The sequence below is a fragment of the Pseudophryne corroboree genome, chromosome 6, assembly GCF_028390025.1.
Source record: "Pseudophryne corroboree isolate aPseCor3 chromosome 6, aPseCor3.hap2, whole genome shotgun sequence".
NCBI lineage: Eukaryota > Metazoa > Chordata > Amphibia > Anura > Myobatrachidae > Pseudophryne > Pseudophryne corroboree.
In genome coordinates this window covers 200,953,557-200,970,859 of record NC_086449.1, presented here as the reverse complement: position 1 = coordinate 200,970,859, position 17,303 = coordinate 200,953,557, and the positions used below count along the sequence as shown (strand labels likewise).

Here is a 17,303-nt window from a genome sequence, read left to right as displayed (position 1 = left end):
AGGAGAGGGAGCACCAAGGACTGATGCGCAGGAGGTCCAATCAACAGGGAGGACCGTCAAGTCACCAATGTCAGAAATGTGAGACAATGTATGAGGGGGAGGGAGAAACTATTATGGTACATTAAACACAGTAATAGTACATGCAATAATAGCTAACTCCCCCACAGGGAAGGCAAATGTAAGCGAGTGTATATCGTAGACTATGGGAACCAGTGGTAGTATGTAGGAAATCTAGCATTTGGATCTGACATCGTTAGCAGAAAACTATATCGTTCCCTGGTGTGGAGTGGCCCATTAGCCGATCCACCTCAGGGCATGCAGTTAACCCAGTGGTGGGGTTACTGGGAAACACCAGGTAGAGTTCCAGGATAACACATAGACCACCAGGCCAGAAGAATTAGATATGTAAAACAATGTACCATACGGATAACGTGAAAAGGGTGGAGTCAGTCCGCAAGGACCATTCTAGTAGCCGATCTGAAGAGGGCCTTTCGACCTCTCATTTAGTCGACCATTCGGGAGTAGGTGCCACGGGCCTTTTGGGAGAGGCGGTGGTGAGCTGATTTTGGATCTCATCAGGAAGGGACTCAAAGATGCCAAGAGACCTGAGCAGGTCGTAACCTTGGGCGGGTGTTTTGATCGTGTGGTGAGTGCCATCCTTTGAAACATGAAGTTGGAACGGGAAACCCCATTTGTATTTGATGGAGTTGTCTCGAAGGACTTTGGTGATGGCGGTAAGGTCTCTGCGTTTTCGAAGCGTAGAGGGGGCCAGGTCTTGAAATATTTGTAGTTGGGCTCCGGAGTAAATAACTGATTGATGTTCCCGGGCTGCCATCATAAATTTCTCTTTGGTTTTATAATAATGGAATCGTATGATGACATCCCGTGGGGGCTGGGTGGGTGGAGGGCGCGGGCGCAGTGCTCTATGCGCTCTATCAAGAAGAAGGAAATCTGAAGAGACTTCGGGAATCATAGTCAGCAACAAGCCTTCTAGGAATTTGGGGAGGCCCTCCGCTGAGACACTCTCTGGAATATTACGGATTCGGATGTTATTGCGGAGATTCCGGTTGTCCATATCTTCTAAGTGGTCTTCCTGTTGGGCCATCTCTGCGCGAATCTCCGACAGTTCTTGTTCGACTACCACCTGGTACTGGCAGACCTCATCCACTTTGCGTTCCAGGGAGTCTGTGCGGGTGCCAAGATCAGCGAGTTCAGTCCTGAATTCAGCTATGACCGACCTCATTTCAGTCTGAATGGTCTTAGTGACGATGGCCATTACATCTTGGGTCGTGAGGTTCGTCTTTGGCGACGGAGTATCATCAGCATCCGACATGGGGTCTACAGTGGGGGAGTTGCGAGGAGTAACGCCTGCCTTTTCCTACGCCCGGAGGATACTGGGCTTAGCTAGTGCCTGGGTTTTGCGGTTCCTCTGCGACATAGTGGAATGAGTGAGGTAGATGGGTAGTAACTGAAATTTATCGACTCAGCAGTATAAAAGGCAGAGGTGTATAATAGGGTGTCGTCGTCTCCCTTAGATCCTATAAGATGTATCAAGGTGAGCCCCTTAGCACCATTTGGCCGCAGAATGATTTAGCATAAAATAGGCATCATGTGTTCCTCGCACCGATGAGGACGAGTTAAGTAGTAATCAGATGCGGTTTGGTTCTGTGATGTCATGCAGACACGGTATCATCCAAATAAGCCCCCCCTGAGAGCTGAGCGGTGGGGGTGAGGACACCAGTCCGGCTACGGACCAGCCAGCGACCAGCGACTGTGCAACAGAGTCAGATATCTGCCCTCGTGTTCCACCGGTATCTTAGTAGTGGTGGGGATGGAATCTTACACAACCGCGATCAGGGGAGGGCAGGGAGGGAGCGGTATCATTGCCTGGTGCCTCGGAGGTAGGCTCCCCGGTTGGTGCGGTCATGGATCTCTGCTCGTCTGACAGAGGGTACTGGATGCCGTGGCAGGTCACCTCTACCCAGGGGGTGCTTGTGTCAGGCACCTGGGGGCTTATGGAGATCGGCCAGAGTGGTCCCGGGAGCCCAGGGACGCCGCAGCCAGCGGTAGCGGAGCCCAGCCGGGGCGTCTGTGTAGGGGCCGGTGATCGGAGGGAAGGCAGGAGCTCACCCAGTCTGCGTCCCGGCGTCTCGTGTTCACTCCAGCCGTCGGCAAGATGGCCGCCGCCCGAAGCTCCGTCCCGGCGTGTCGCGCTCTCTTCTCTGTGTCCCGTGCGCCCGGGGTCTGTGCTCGTCAGATGGAGGGCCGGAGGTGCCGCCCAGCCACCCGCAGATCTATCACCCGAGGCATCCAAGGTATCGCAGGGTCGGTGGCGCAGTCTAGCTCCGTGTCCACCGCTCGGCCCCGATCTCAACTCTAGGCCCCGGCTTCGTGCTGAGGGGTAGGCCGCAATCCGCGGGAGGGCTAAAAAGCGCTCCCCGACTCCGCGGGAACCCCTCAGCAGTTGCAGCAAGATAAGGTGTGTGACTGGAGGCACTCCAAGGCTCCCGGGGAGAGGGTAATCAGGTGTAGAGGATTTTAATATGCTGTGCCCTCAGGAGCTGCCAGAGTGCACGTCCTCTCAGTTTGGAAGCTAGACCACCAACAGTATTTTTTATTACAGCTATTCATTTTCTTCAGTCACCACATGACTGATCACATGTACCGGCACTGAGCTCTGCTCTGCCTGTCAGAGCAGGGCAGAAGTAGTAGAATCGGATAGAAGCCTGCATCTGAAGATGGCATTATTATTACAAGGCTCCCTTCTGTATGTTTTTAACAAATTAGTTATAGTCAATTTGAGCAGATCACATTTCCCATTACAAGTATGGGAAATGTGATCTGCTTACTAAAAAATGCAATATTAAGGGCTTGAAGGCCAATTTTGTGAATTCTCCTTCAAAGTCCCATTAATATATTTGTGTGATACTAAAAAAAATGTGAAAAGAGAGTTAAACACTCGTTTTCACATTATTTTAGTAAAAATATTATTGCTAAATAAGTCTGCATATGTGGGCATTAAGAGGAAATTTTATAGCAACATGGAGGGCATGATGATGCTATATGGTTGGCAGTCTGCCACACCACACAGAGTTTGCCTAGAAGAAGGATGACGTAGGGTTAAGACTATATCCTCTTCAGTAAAGCATGGGAAATGCCATCTGGCCTGCTACAAGAGGGGGGAGGAGCAGAACTTGGGCCCCAACGTGAACCCTTGCGGCCTTGCTTCGCTCGTCATGCTTTGGGCTTGGTGGCGAGTGAAGCGGAGTGAAGGCTACTAAAGGAAATAGATGGTGACGTGGATAGAGAAACTACTAGTAACCTTGCTCTTCCCCCTGCCAGATGGTATTTCCTACAGTTACTGAAGAGGATCTAGCCACTACTGATGACGTAGCCATGGAAATAATGTGGGAAATATGGTCTGATTATCGAAATGCCCACACACTGCATGATATCGTGAGATTGAGGCCAAGATTTTCTGTCTTGGCCGAACGATAATCGAAGGAGTATATTTGTGACCATGATTTGTCTGGTTTATCAGTGAAACACTGAAACAATAGTTCATACACACTATATAATAAAACAGGCCAAGCACCTGATTATTGACAAATTGGCCAAATAATTGTATAGTGTGTACCTAGCTTAAGAATGCATGTTTTCCAGTCATCTAGCTGGAGCACTGGTAAGGTAACTGATAACACAAATACATTTACTATTGTCTTCACTGAATTCTTGAAAACAACCCACAGTAGCATCAGGGGCGTTTTAAGAGAGGAGGAGGCCCGGGTGCAGCCTCCTACGTTCGGGCCCCCTCCTCTCTGTCGGTAGCGCTGAGAGTCTGAGCACTAGAGTGCTCAGACTCTACTGCGCATGCGCAGATCTCCGGGAAAATGGTGTGGCGGCCATTTTCGCTGAGATTTCTCTACTGCACATGCGCAGAACTCCGTGAAAATGGCTGCTGGGCCATTATCATGGAGTTTTAACTAGAGATGAGCGCCTGAAATTTTTCGGGTTTTGTGTTTTGGTTTTGGGTTCGGTTCCGCGGCCGTGTTTTGGGTTCGAACGCGTTTTGGCAAAACCTCACCGAATTATTTTTGTCGGATTCGGGTGTGTTTTGGATTCGGGTGTTTTTTTCCAAAAACACTAAAAAACAGCTTAAATCATAGAATTTGGGGGTCATTTTGATCCCAAAGTATTATTAACCTCAAAAACCATAATTTACACTCATTTTCAGTCTATTCTGAATACCTCACACCTCACAATATTATTTTTAGTCCTAAAATTTGCACCGAGGTCGCTGTGTGAGTAAGATAAGCGACCCTAGTGGCCGACACAAACACCGGGCCCATCTAGGAGTGGCACTGCAGTGTCACGCAGGATGTCCCTTCCAAAAAACCCTCCCCAAACAGCACATGACGCAAAGAAAAAAAGAGGCGCAATGAGGTAGCTGTGTGAGTAAGATTAGCGACCCTAGTGGCCGACACAAACACCGGGCCCATCTAGGAGTGGCACTGCAGTGTCACGCAGGATGGCCCTTCCAAAAAACCCTCCCCAAACAGCACATGACGCAAAGAAAAAAAGAGGCGCAATGAGGTAGCTGACTGTGTGAGTAAGATTAGCGACCCTAGTGGCCGACACAAACACCGGGCCCATCTAGGAGTGGCACTGCAGTGTCACGCAGGATGTCCCTTCCAAAAAACCCTCCCCAATCAGCACATGACGCAAAGAAAAAAAGAGGCGCAATGAGGTAGCTGTGTGAGTAAGATTAGCGACCCTAGTGGCCGACACAAACACCGGGCCCATCTAGGAGTGGCACTGCAGTGTCACGCAGGATGTCCCTTCCAAAAAACCCTCCCCAATCAGCACATGATGCAAAGAAAAAGAAAAGAAAAAAGAGGTGCAAGATGGAATTATCCTTGGGCCCTCCCACCCACCCTTATGTTGTATAAACAAAACAGGACATGCACACTTTAACCAACCCATCATTTCAGTGACAGGGTCTGCCACACGACTGTGACTGATATGACGGGTTGGTTTGGACCCCCCCCAAAAAAGAAGCAATTAATCTCTCCTTGCACAAACTGGCTCTACAGAGGCAAGATGTCCACCTCATCTTCACCCTCCGATATATCACCGTGTACATCCCCCTCCTCACAGATTATCAATTCGTCCCCACTGGAATCCACCATCTCAGCTCCCTGTGTACTTTGTGGAGGCAATTGCTGCTGGTCAATGTCTCCGCGGAGGAATTGATTATAATTCATTTTAATGAACATCATCTTCTCCACATTTTCTGGATGTAACCTCGTACGCCGATTGCTGACAAGGTGAGCGGCGGCACTAAACACTCTTTCGGAGTACACACTTGTGGGAGGGCAACTTAGGTAGAATAAAGCCAGTTTGTGCAAGGGCCTCCAAATTGCCTCTTTTTCCTGCCAGTATAAGTACGGACTGTGTGACGTGCCTACTTGGATGCGGTCACTCATATAATCCTCCACCATTCTATCAATGTTGAGAGAATCATATGCAGTGACAGTAGACGACATGTCCGTAATCGTTGTCAGGTCCTTCAGTCCGGACCAGATGTCAGCATCAGCAGTCGCTCCAGACTGCCCTGCATCACCGCCAGCGGGTGGGCTCGGAATTCTGAGCCTTTTCCTCGCACCCCCAGTTGCGGGAGAATGTGAAGGAGGAGATGTTGACAGGTCGCGTTCCGCTTGACTTGACAATTTTGTCACCAGCAGGTCTTTCAACCCCAGCAGACCTGTGTCTGCCGGAAAGAGAGATCCAAGGTAGGCTTTAAATCTAGGATCGAGCACGGTGGCCAAAATGTAGTGCTCTGATTTCAACAGATTGACCACCCGTGAATCCTTGTTAAGCGAATTAAGGGCTGCATCCACAAGTCCCACATGCCTAGCGGAATCGCTCCGTGTTAGCTCCTTCTTCAATGCCTCCAGCTTCTTCTGCAAAAGCCTGATGAGGGGAATGACCTGACTCAGGCTGGCAGTGTCTGAACTGACTTCACGTGTGGCAAGTTCAAAGGGCATCAGAACCTTGCACAACGTTGAAATCATTCTCCACTGCACTTGAGACAGGTGCATTCCATCTCCTATATCGTGCTCAATTGTATAGGCTTGAATGGCCTTTTGCTGCTCCTCCAACCTCTGAAGCATATAGAGCAGGCATTCCCAACCACGGTCCTCAAGGCACACCAACAGTGCAGGTTTTAGTGATATCCAGGCTTCAGCACAGATGGTTAAATCAAAATAACTGAGGTACTAATTAAGTCACCTGTGTTCAAGCCTGGATATCACAAAAACCAGGACTGTTAGTGTGCCTTGAGGACCGCGGTTGGGAAACACTGATATAGAGGGTTGAATTCCACCTCGTTACCACTTCTTGCTTCAGATGATGGCAGGGCAGGTTCAGTAGTTTTTGGTGGTGCTCCAGTCTTCTGTACGTGGTGCCTGTACGCCGAAAGTGTCCCGCAATTTTTCTGGCCACCGACAGCATCTCTTGCACGCCCCTGTCGTTTTTTAAAAAATTCTGCACCACCAAATTCAAGGTATGTGCAAAACATGGGACGTGCTGGAATTTGCCCATATTTAATGCACACACAATATTGCTGGCGTTGTCCGATGCCACAAATCCACAGGAGAGTCCAATTGGGGTAAGCCATTCCGCGATGATCTTCCTCAGTTGCCGTAAGAGGTTTTCAGCTGTGTGCGTATTCTGGAAAGCGGTGATACAAAGCGTAGCCTGCCTAGGAAAGAGTTGGCGTTTGCGAGATGCTGCTACTGGTGCCGCCGCTGCTGTTCTTGCGGCGGGAGTCCATACATCTACCCAGTGGGCTGTCACAGTCATATAGTCCTGACCCTGCCCTGCTCCACTTGTCCACATGTCCGTGGTTAAGTGGACATTGGGTACAACTGCATTTTTTAGGACACTGGTGAGTCTTTTTCTGACGTCCGTGTACATTCTCGGTATCGCCTGCCTAGAGAAGTGGAACCTAGATGGTATTTGGTAACGGGGGCACACTGCCTCAATAAATTGTCTAGTTCCCTGTGAACTAACGGCGGATACCGGACGCACGTCTAACACCAACATAGTTGTCAAGGACTCAGTTATCCGCTTTGCAGTAGGATGACTGCTGTGATATTTCATCTTCCTCGCAAAGGACTGTTGAACAGTCAATTGCTTACTGGAAGTAGTACAAGTGGGCTTACGACTTCCCCTCTGGGATGACCATCGACTCCCAGCGGCAACAACAGCAGCGCCAGCAGCAGTAGGCGTTACACGCAAGGATGCATCGGAGGAATCCCAGGCAGGAGAGGACTCGTCAGACTTGCCAGTGACATGGCCTGCAGGACTATTGGCATTCCTGGGGAAGGAGGAAATTGACACTGAGGGAGTTGGTGGGGTGGTTTGCGTGAGCTTGGTTACAAGAGGAAGGGATTTACTGGTCAGTGGACTGCTTCCGCTGTCACCCAAAGTTTTTGAACTTGTCACTGACTTATTATGAATGCGCTGCAGGTGACGTATAAGGGAGGATGTTCCGAGGTGGTTAACGTCCTTACCCCTACTTATTACAGCTTGACAAAGGGAACACACGGCTTGACACCTGTTGTCCGCATTTCTGGTGAAATACCTCCACACCGAAGAGCTGATTTTTTTGGTATTTTCACCTGGCATGTCAACGGCCATATTCCTCCCACGGACAACAGGTGTCTCCCCGGGTGCCTGACTTAAACAAACCACCTCACCATCAGAATCCTTCTGGTCAATTTCCTCCCCAGCGCCAGCAACACCCATATCCTCCTCATCCTGGTGTACTTCAACACTGACATCTTCAATCTGACTATCAGGAACTGGACTGCGGGTGCTCCTTCCAGCACTTGCAGGGGGCATGCAAATAGTGGAAGGCGCATGCTCTTCACGTCCAGTGTTGGGAAGGTCAGGCATCGCAACCGACACAATTGGACTCTCCTTGTGGATTTGGGATTTCAAAGAACGCACAGTTCTTTGCGGTGCTTTTGCCAGCTTGAGTCTTTTCAGTTTTCTAGCGAGAGGCTGAGTGCTTCCATCCTCATGTGAAGCTGAACCACTAGCCATGAACATAGGCCAGGGCCTCAGCCGTTCCTTGCCACTCCGTGTGGTAAATGGCATATTGGCAAGTTTACGCTTCTCCTCCGACAATTTTATTTTAGGTTTTGGAGTCCTTTTTTTTCTGATATTTGGTGTTTTGGATTTGACATGCTCTGTACTATGACATTGGGCATCGGCCTTGGCAGACGACGTTGCTGGCATTTCATCGTCTCGGCCATGACTAGTGGCAGCGTTCTCCATATTTTATAGGCAGAACTAAAAGGCACCTCAGGTAAACAATGGAGATGGATGGATTGGATACTAGTATACAATTATGGACGGACTGCCACGGTTAGGTGGTATAAAAAAACCACGGTTAGGTGGTATATATTGTAATACAATTATGGATGGACGGACTGCCTGCCGAGTGCCGACACAGAGGTAGCCACAGCCGTGAACTACCGCACTGTACACTGGTTGATAAAGAGATAGTAGTATACTCGTAACAACTAGTATGACTGACTATGACGGTATAAAGAATGAAAAAAAAACCACGGTTAGGTGGTATATATTGTAATACAATTATGGATGGACGGACTGCCTGCCGAGTTCCGACACAGAGGTAGCCACAGCCGTGAACTACCGCACTGTACACTGGTTGATAAAGAGATAGTAGTATACTCGTAACAACTAGTATGACTGACTATGACGGTATAAAGAATGAAAAAAAAAACCACGGTTAGGTGGTATATATTATAATACAATTATGGATGGACGGACTGCCTGCCGACTGCCGACACAGAGGTAGCCACAGCCGTGAACTACCGCACTGTACACTGGTTGATAAAGAGATAGTAGTATACTCGTAACAACTAGTATGACACTATGACGGTATAAAGAATGAAAAAAAAACCACGGTTAGGTGGTATATATTATAATACAATTATGGATGGACGGACTGCCTGCCGACTGCCGACACAGAGGTAGCCACAGCCGTGAACTACCGCACTGTACACTGGTTGATAAAGAGATAGTAGTATACTCGTAACAACTAGTATGACACTATGACGGTATAAAGAATGAAAAAAAAACCACGGTTAGGTGGTATATATTATAATACAATTATGGATGGACGGACTGCCTGCCGAGTGCCGACACAGAGGTAGCCACAGCCGTGAACTACCGCACTGTACACTGGTTGATAAAGAGATAGTAGTATACTCGTAACAACTAGTATGACTGACTATGACGGTATAAAGAATGAAAAAAAAACCACGGTTAGGTGGTATATATTATAATACAATTATGGATGGACGGACTGCCTGCCGACTGCCGACACAGAGGTAGCCACAGCCGTGAACTACCGCACTGTACACTGGTTGATAAAGAGATAGTAGTATACTCGTAACAACTAGTATGACACTATGACGGTATAAAGAATGAAAAAAAAACCACGGTTAGGTGGTATATATTATAATACAATTATGGATGGACGGACTGCCTGCCGACTGCCGACACAGAGGTAGCCACAGCCGTGAACTACCGCACTGTACACTGGTTGATAAAGAGATAGTAGTATACTCGTAACAACTAGTATGACACTATGACGGTATAAAGAATGAAAAAAAAAACACGGTTAGGTGGTATATATTATAATAATACAATTATGGATGGACGGACTGCCTGCCGACTGCCGACACAGAGGTAGCCACAGCCGTGAACTACCGCGCTGTACACTGGTTGATAAAGAGATAGTAGTATACTCGTAACAACTAGTATGACTATGACGACGGTATAAAGAAAGAAAAAAAAATACCACGGTTAGGTGGTATATAATTATACAATTATGGATGGACGGACTGCCTGCCGAGTGCCGACTGCCGACACAGAGGTAGCCACAGCCGTGAACTACCGCACTGTACTGTGTCTGCTGCTAATATAGACTGGTTGATAAAGAGATAGTATACAACAATATACTACTATACTGGTGGTCAGGCACTGGTCACCACTAGTCACACTGGCAGTGGCACTCCTGCAGCAAAAGTGTGCACTGTTTAATTTTAAATTAATATAATATTATGTACTCCTGGCTCCTGCTATAACAACCTGCAGTGCTCCCCAGTCTCCCCCACAATTATTATAAGCTTTTATACATTGATGTGCAGCACACTGGGCTGAGCTGAGTGCACACAGACTGAGTCACACTGTGTGACTGCTGTGTATCGTTTTTTTCAGGCAGAGAACGGATATAGCAGAGAACGGATATATTAAATAAAAGTTAACTTAACAACAACTGCACTGGTCACTGTGGTAAACTCTGTCTGCACAATCTCTCTCTCTCTCTCTCTCTTCTAATCTATTCTAATGGAGAGGACGCCAGCCACGTCCTCTCCCTATCAATCTCAATGCACGTGTGAAAATGGCGGCGACGCGCGACTCCTTATATAGAATCCGAGTCTCGCGAGAATCCGACAGCGTCATGATGACGTTCGGGCGCGCTCGGGTTAACCGAGCAAGGCGGGAAGATCCGAGTCGCTCGGACCCGTGAAAAAAAAAGTGAAGTTCGTGCGGGTTCGGATTCAAAGAAACCGAACCCGCTCATCTCTAGTTTTAACACCACCGTGGACATCGCCGTGGGACTCCTCTCACAATTGGGATGCTGCAGTCGGTGTTCTGACCCCTGGTATCCTGACCGACGGAATTTCAAACCCAACTCGGTATGACAAAGTATGGTCTCTGTTGGAATTGTGTGATGTGCTTTCATTGAGGGTAAAGATATAACGATTCATATGCACAGCAACTATATGTAGTCATGTATGGGACCGGGAATAATGTGTCATCTCTCAAATGCGTGTTGCTGTGTGTTTTTATATATCTGTGTTCAAGCTTTTTATCATCGTTTGGTGTGCTGTACAATTGAATTTCGTTGTCAAATTTTATTTGATAATGACAATAAATGTATCGTATTGTATTGTATGTGAGCCTAAAATTGCTAAACTTTTAGTTTTGGATTAACCATATTAATCATATGTGTTATAAGCAGAACACACAATGTATAGCTGCTGTGGCCTTCCATGGGTCATGTTACTAGCAGATGGAAACTTTTATTCTGTTTGTATTTTTATCTTCTCATAAATCTCTGTACATTCAGTCAATGGGTGTCAGAAAAACACTAGTTCTGATAAATCACAGACAGCTGCAAATAAGGGGAAACCGCCATTATGCCTGGTAGCATTTCCTCAGTGACAGTAGGCAAATCTGGAATTTACAGTACGATCCTTATTCGTGATTTATTGGAGACATCTGTAACTTGTGCAGATAATTTCCTCTCCTAGTGCCAGAGTAAGAGTACATCCCGTAATATCAATACTAACCTTGTCCTTGTGCAGACACGCAGGCCACCCCCAAGAACAGCAGACAAGTAAGTATGCCAGGTCTCATCTTTCCCTGGGGTGTTCTCTCCTGTATTACACTGGTCCTAAGTCCTGGATGCCAAAACACCTGCCAAAACATTATCACAACATCCTTTACTGTGTATTGCAAAGGAACATCACACTGACGGAATGATTCTGAGTAGCATACAAGTTAGAATGCCGACACATCTTGAGATCTTTAGCAAACGTGCAAGTGTCGTGGGGCTGCTTAAGCGTCTTTAGGAACATACAAATCTCTTAGTAAGTGTCCACTGGTCGCAACAGGGCATTCACACATAAAAGAAACTCTCTGTGGGTGTGTCATAGGTATATGGCCAGTGTTCCTACCTGTTCTGTGATGTGCACACTATTTTCAGTGGTATCTTCTGTACCTAGAATGGGGTAGAGGAGGGGTTAGTGCTGTTGGTATGGAACATATGGATGGTGGAATAGGAGCGGTAAGATCGCATACATGAGTATGAAGATGGGCAGTCATTAGAATTCTGTTTACTCTAGACACCCAGAATTAGAATTGCATTATGTTTGACTCAACTGCAGTCCCTGAATGTAGCTGTGTTCATGATTACCACATCACTGTATTACGTTCTAAAAACAATTTCATTCAAACTGATATGATAGAACATTAAAATATTATGGGGGAAATGTAATTGAGTGTGAGAATCAGAAAGTGAGAGATTTTGGTCAAATTCTCCTGTTTTTTTAAAGTGGCAATACTTTTTATGGCAAAACCAGGTTGATTTTGTCATGTACTGTAAATGATTGCCACTTTAAAAAAACAGGAGAATTTTACCAAAATCTCTCACTTTCTGATTTTCACACCCTATTACATTTCCCCCTATGTCTCATTTGCACCTCTTACTCGTTGCTCATGTGAGTAATAATCTAGTTGTTTAAGCTACCCTTTAGATAATTGCAACACAGTTCTCTTGTTTGAACAACTGACTATCAGACACTGTAATATTTTGTTTTCATATTTTATATTCACATGGTAAGATAATAAATCCATAATGGATGGTTAGAGATTAATGTAATGAGAAAGAGTATTACACTGACTTGAGTAGTGGGCCTGCTTTTATTAAGCCAAACCATACAGAAACGGCTTTTTCTGCATGATTATGGTAACTTTTTAGTTTTTGGTCCATTTAACAAATGCAAAAAAGGAGAGGACAAGGTGCCTACCAGGCCTCATTGTCAGCAAGGGGTTGGGAACAATATCCCGATGGTGACAATCCTGATGGTCACAATACTGGCAGCGGAATCCAGACGGTCAAAATCCCGATGGATTTTGGTAAGTATTCTAACACTAACCCACCCCTCCCATAGTCTAACCCTAATAGTCCCCTTCAGCAGCCTAACCCTAACCCAAAACCTAGCCCTAAGTGTGGGCACACATTAGAACCATATGGGCCACATTTATCATTTCTGAGCAACTCAGAACGACAAACTGGGCATATACTGTAGTTAAGTGTTTATGTTTGATTTGTGCACTCTCGTGGTCGCAGGCGAGATATCTTCTATGATGCCATACTCCCAAATTCAGCCTGGCATGTTAGTTCGCGCCGTCGTCCCATGCCTCATGTAAGTGTACCGTTGCCCGTAGGATCAGCCTGCTACACCAAGTCCTAATGTGCAGCCGGTCTAACATCATTGGGATCCATTGGTAATTTGACCGTTGATATTCCGGATCTGGTATTGTGACCGTCGTGATCCTGATTACATCCCTCAGCAAGGCCCTGACCACAGTTTAACCATAGCTGAGCATTTCCCTTCTATTCTGTAATCTCAGCATTTTTGATCCCATTATCAGCTACTTTTACAGACATCTTCATGGCAGCCCCTCAGTAACCAAGTTCGAGCCTTGAGAATTCAAACAAGTCCCAGTGTATATGAAGCCCACCTTCCGGACTTAGATCAGTAATCAGTTAGGCATGAAACTTCCTGATTCAAAGGCCACCCGTTAAACAGACACATGCTCAGCTGCTCACTCGATTAGCTCAATCTCCTGTACAGGAGAACTGATGATATATATGGCAGTACTTCTATTCTGTAAGTTAGTACCAACTCTCTTGTTCTACAGTATATAGCAGATTTCTAATTGATTCTGCAGAGACAGAAGTTTGCCTAAATGTTACATACTCAGATTTTAATGCAGATCAGAAAATAACACACTGTTCCGGGTCCTTGGTGGATCAATGCATTTAGCAGATGGTTTAAGGTACAGTAGCATTTTCTTAGGAGTAAAAGTTTCTTTTCAGAATAGAAGTCATTGCAGGGTACACATTTGCACCCACACACTGCAAACTACATTCCACACATAGGCATCATATATTATTGCAGTTCAAAGGCAGCAACCAAATGATCTTCAACTTAAGCTATTTATTAATAGAATTTATCAAGAGAAATAGGGAGCTTGGACTGCAGATACTAATTTTAAACAGGAAAACATTTAAACATTTAAACTAGAAGTGGTGCCATGCTGATACCTGTAAAGCTTTGCCGTAAAAATAAAATGAAGGTGCACACTATGAGCCCTAGAACTTTATAAAGAAGCTCTTCCAAAACGTAGATATATATTTAAGATGGTCTATCTGGGAAAGTCAGACTCCTCAGTGTCCTCTGAGACATTACATCAGCCTTAGGTGTCGTTAGTCCTCAGTAACAGTCTAGTTCTCTCTGATAATTTGCCCTGTTTACATCCATGTCTTGGACCACTTGGAAAGGCCATAAAGTCAATTACTGCCTACGCCCACAGCCTAATATCCCGTGGAAGTAGCACCCAGTCCAGGATTTGCCCAGAAGCTGAAAATCCCTGGGTTTTAAAAAGGCATAAACTGCTGGCTCATATTCCCCAACTCCACAAGTTAAACCACAGGAAATCTACAACTGGGTCACTGATCTGGAGAGTAGATTAGATTTTATGGCAAAATGCAGTATCTTTGAGAAAACATCTGGTAAGAGGCTCCTCTTATTCTCCTTGTTTTTTTTTTTTTTAGTTACTTTGGTTATTTTGCCATGATTTGCTGCCAAGTACATAGTTGTTTTGAACATAACCCTTATGGATGGCCATGACTAATTTTGTTTCATTTCAGGGTATTGCAATAACTGATACTTTACTTCAAGAGGGCCAGGCCTTAAATTGAATTATTTTGATTACTTTGTGAATTACTTTATAAATGCAGGATAAAACAAATGCCAAAATTAGGAATGTGTAAACTTATTATCCCATGGTTACCATTCCTGTAAATATCAAATACCATTAGGGCTGCCAGGACAACCATTTAAAACCAGACACATATGACCCTCTTACCCTTAGATTTAGGATTCCTATTATACTGTCTGTTTGAAGGCTATAACAGAGATATTTAGCAGCAGTGGGTGTGTGAGTATTACTGTGACAGGCTACAAATAATTTAATACCCACTGTACTAAATTAACACTAGTATCAAATGTCAATTACTTTTATGTTATCCTTAAAGCAATTGCCTAGTTTGGGTTCAGTATGAATTACCGATGGTCGGAATGCTGGCCGTCAGTATACAGATAACGGCATCCCGGCCGTCAGTATGCCGGCAGCAGAGCGAGTGTAAAGAGTCCACTTGCGGACACCCATGAGTGGGAATAGCCCCTGTGACCCGGGATTCCGGCTGCCGGCATTTCCAGAAGTCAGGATCAAGGTGTTGGTATCCTGACTGTCGGGATTCTGACTGCCGGCAATTTAACTGCATCCCCCTAGTTTAATACACTGCACTATGGTCTGGGTTAGACGTTGTATCTATGTGACCTGAACAGACCTGTAGTGTATTTTACTGTACTCGTACAATTTGTACAGTACCAAATCCAGGGGTATGTTTCAATGGATATACAGTAAAAAGATAAACAGTCAATAGGTCGACTTCAAATTGTCGACATAAAAAAGGTTGACAGGGTCAAAAGATCGACATGGAAAAGGTAGACAGTAGAAAAGGTCGACAGATACGAAAGGTCGACTGACAAATGGTTGACACAAATAATTGACACAAGTTTTTTTTGTTTTGTTTTTTGGTGTCATTTTGTATGTCTCACGATATCTGAGCCAAATGAGTGGAAACGTGTCCCCTCGCAAGCTTCAGGCAAGGTTCCTCACTCCACTGCCGCTGTGCTCAGCACAGGTTACTATTCCCAATTGTCGTTCACAAGGATGGTAAATAATGAAGAAAAACGAAAGACCTGTGTCGACCATTGTCACGTTGACCCTTTGAACTTGTCAACCTTAAACACTGTCTACCTTTTACTTGCCACCCTTTTGACCCTGTTAACCGTTTTTATGTCACCCATTTGGGATCAACCTATTGACTGTCTATCTTTTTACTGTAGATCTAACAAATGGATACCCACACGGGATATCCAGGAAAACTGGGACACACAGGAGCCCCACTCACACTCTGTATAACCTCTAGTAAACGTTCTTTGGATTTCATAGACTTAGGCAGTGGCACTATAAGAAATATCAGAGCCTAGTACTTGTGGGGGCATGGCGAATCATGTGGGGGCATGAACATTGCTCAAGCCCCTTTGTTAACATGTGAATCCTATAAGGGGCATGGCTGTATTGACTTGAGAGCACGGCTGTATCTCCCTGGCAAGCTAGTGTACTATGTATCTGTCCCCTCTCTGCACATCTGATTTTAAGCTGCTCTAGCACTTCAGGTCAGGGACAGTTCTAAGTTTTAAAGCCTTGTCTCTGTAAATGCCCCTATTTTGTAATACTGCACAATCTAATATCTAATACCTCTCCTTCTGCATGTTAGATGCAATAGTTACCATCTAGTCCCATTCCCTGGGCTTTGAAAGGTAAGTATTATTGACAACACGTATTTGAAATTCCAAACAAAATGTTCTATTCCATAAAGCTTATGGGCACTGCAGTGTTCCAAGTATCACAGAGACTGTGGGGTATATTTACTAAGGTGTGAGCTTTTAGAAGTGGTTATGTTGCCCATAGCAACCAATCAGATTCAAGCTATTATCTTTTAGAAGTAACTAAATAAATGTTAAGTAAAATCTGATTGGTTGCTATAGGCAACATCTCCACTTCTAAAAATCTCACACCTTAGTAAATATATCCCTGTATGTTGTGTGATGTGAGTAGTTGCATCAGCTCAGCAACAAAGTATCAAGCCAAGTTAACGTAACTCCCAGAGACATTGAAGACACTGGCCTCCGGGCTCCAGCTGTCAAATGGGCACCAAGAAAGGAAGACCAGGGGGCTGTTGAACTAGGACAGATCTCTCTCCACTCATTTCATAGCAATTTGCAACAGACACTGCTGACTGCTGTCCAAGTTTACAAATCCCCTTTTGAACCCCTTCAGTTGAAGAGTCTTGTAAGGTGTGATAACAGATCAAAGTGTTTATTGAATAGAGTGAATTTCAGCTCTGCAGTTGTGTCTTATATGAAGAAAGAAAGGAGAGCAGAAGTTGTTTTAAGGAAATGCACTAATTATTATAATAAAAGTTTAGGGGTGGGGGGCAGATTATCAAAGCTCGGAGAGAGTTAAAACTGTGAGAGATAATGTACCAACCAATCCAGTCCTGTCATTTTTCAAACACATTTTTCAAATGTAAAGCAGAAGCTGATTGGCTGATACTCTATTTATTACCATTTGCAGCCAGCACCCAAAGATCAAGATTGCTTATTGCCACAATTAGTTGCAATAAGGAATCTTTATTATCCCAGATGTACCACTGGCGAGTAGGTGGGACATCAGCACATGTGCAAGCCAGAGCCACTGGGGGGCACCACCTT

At 45.4% G+C, this 17,303-nt stretch overlaps 1 protein-coding gene across 2 annotated transcripts in view; it reads right to left on the bottom strand.

The window, feature by feature from the left end:
- Positions 1-17,303, bottom strand: part of CILP (cartilage intermediate layer protein) — an 81,003-nt gene that overhangs the window by 50,590 nt on the left and 13,110 nt on the right. Inside the window, exons 2-3 of one of the 2 annotated variants that reach the window (XM_063925608.1) lie at positions 11,847-11,890; positions 11,460-11,586 (exon numbers count right to left, since the gene is read on the bottom strand). In XM_063925608.1, coding sequence (XP_063781678.1) covers positions 11,460-11,526 — 67 coding nt within the window. In that variant the 5' untranslated portion in view covers positions 11,527-11,586; positions 11,847-11,890. The remainder of the gene's footprint in view (positions 1-11,459; positions 11,587-11,846; positions 11,891-17,303) is intronic. The other variant, XM_063925609.1, reaches the window with a different exon arrangement.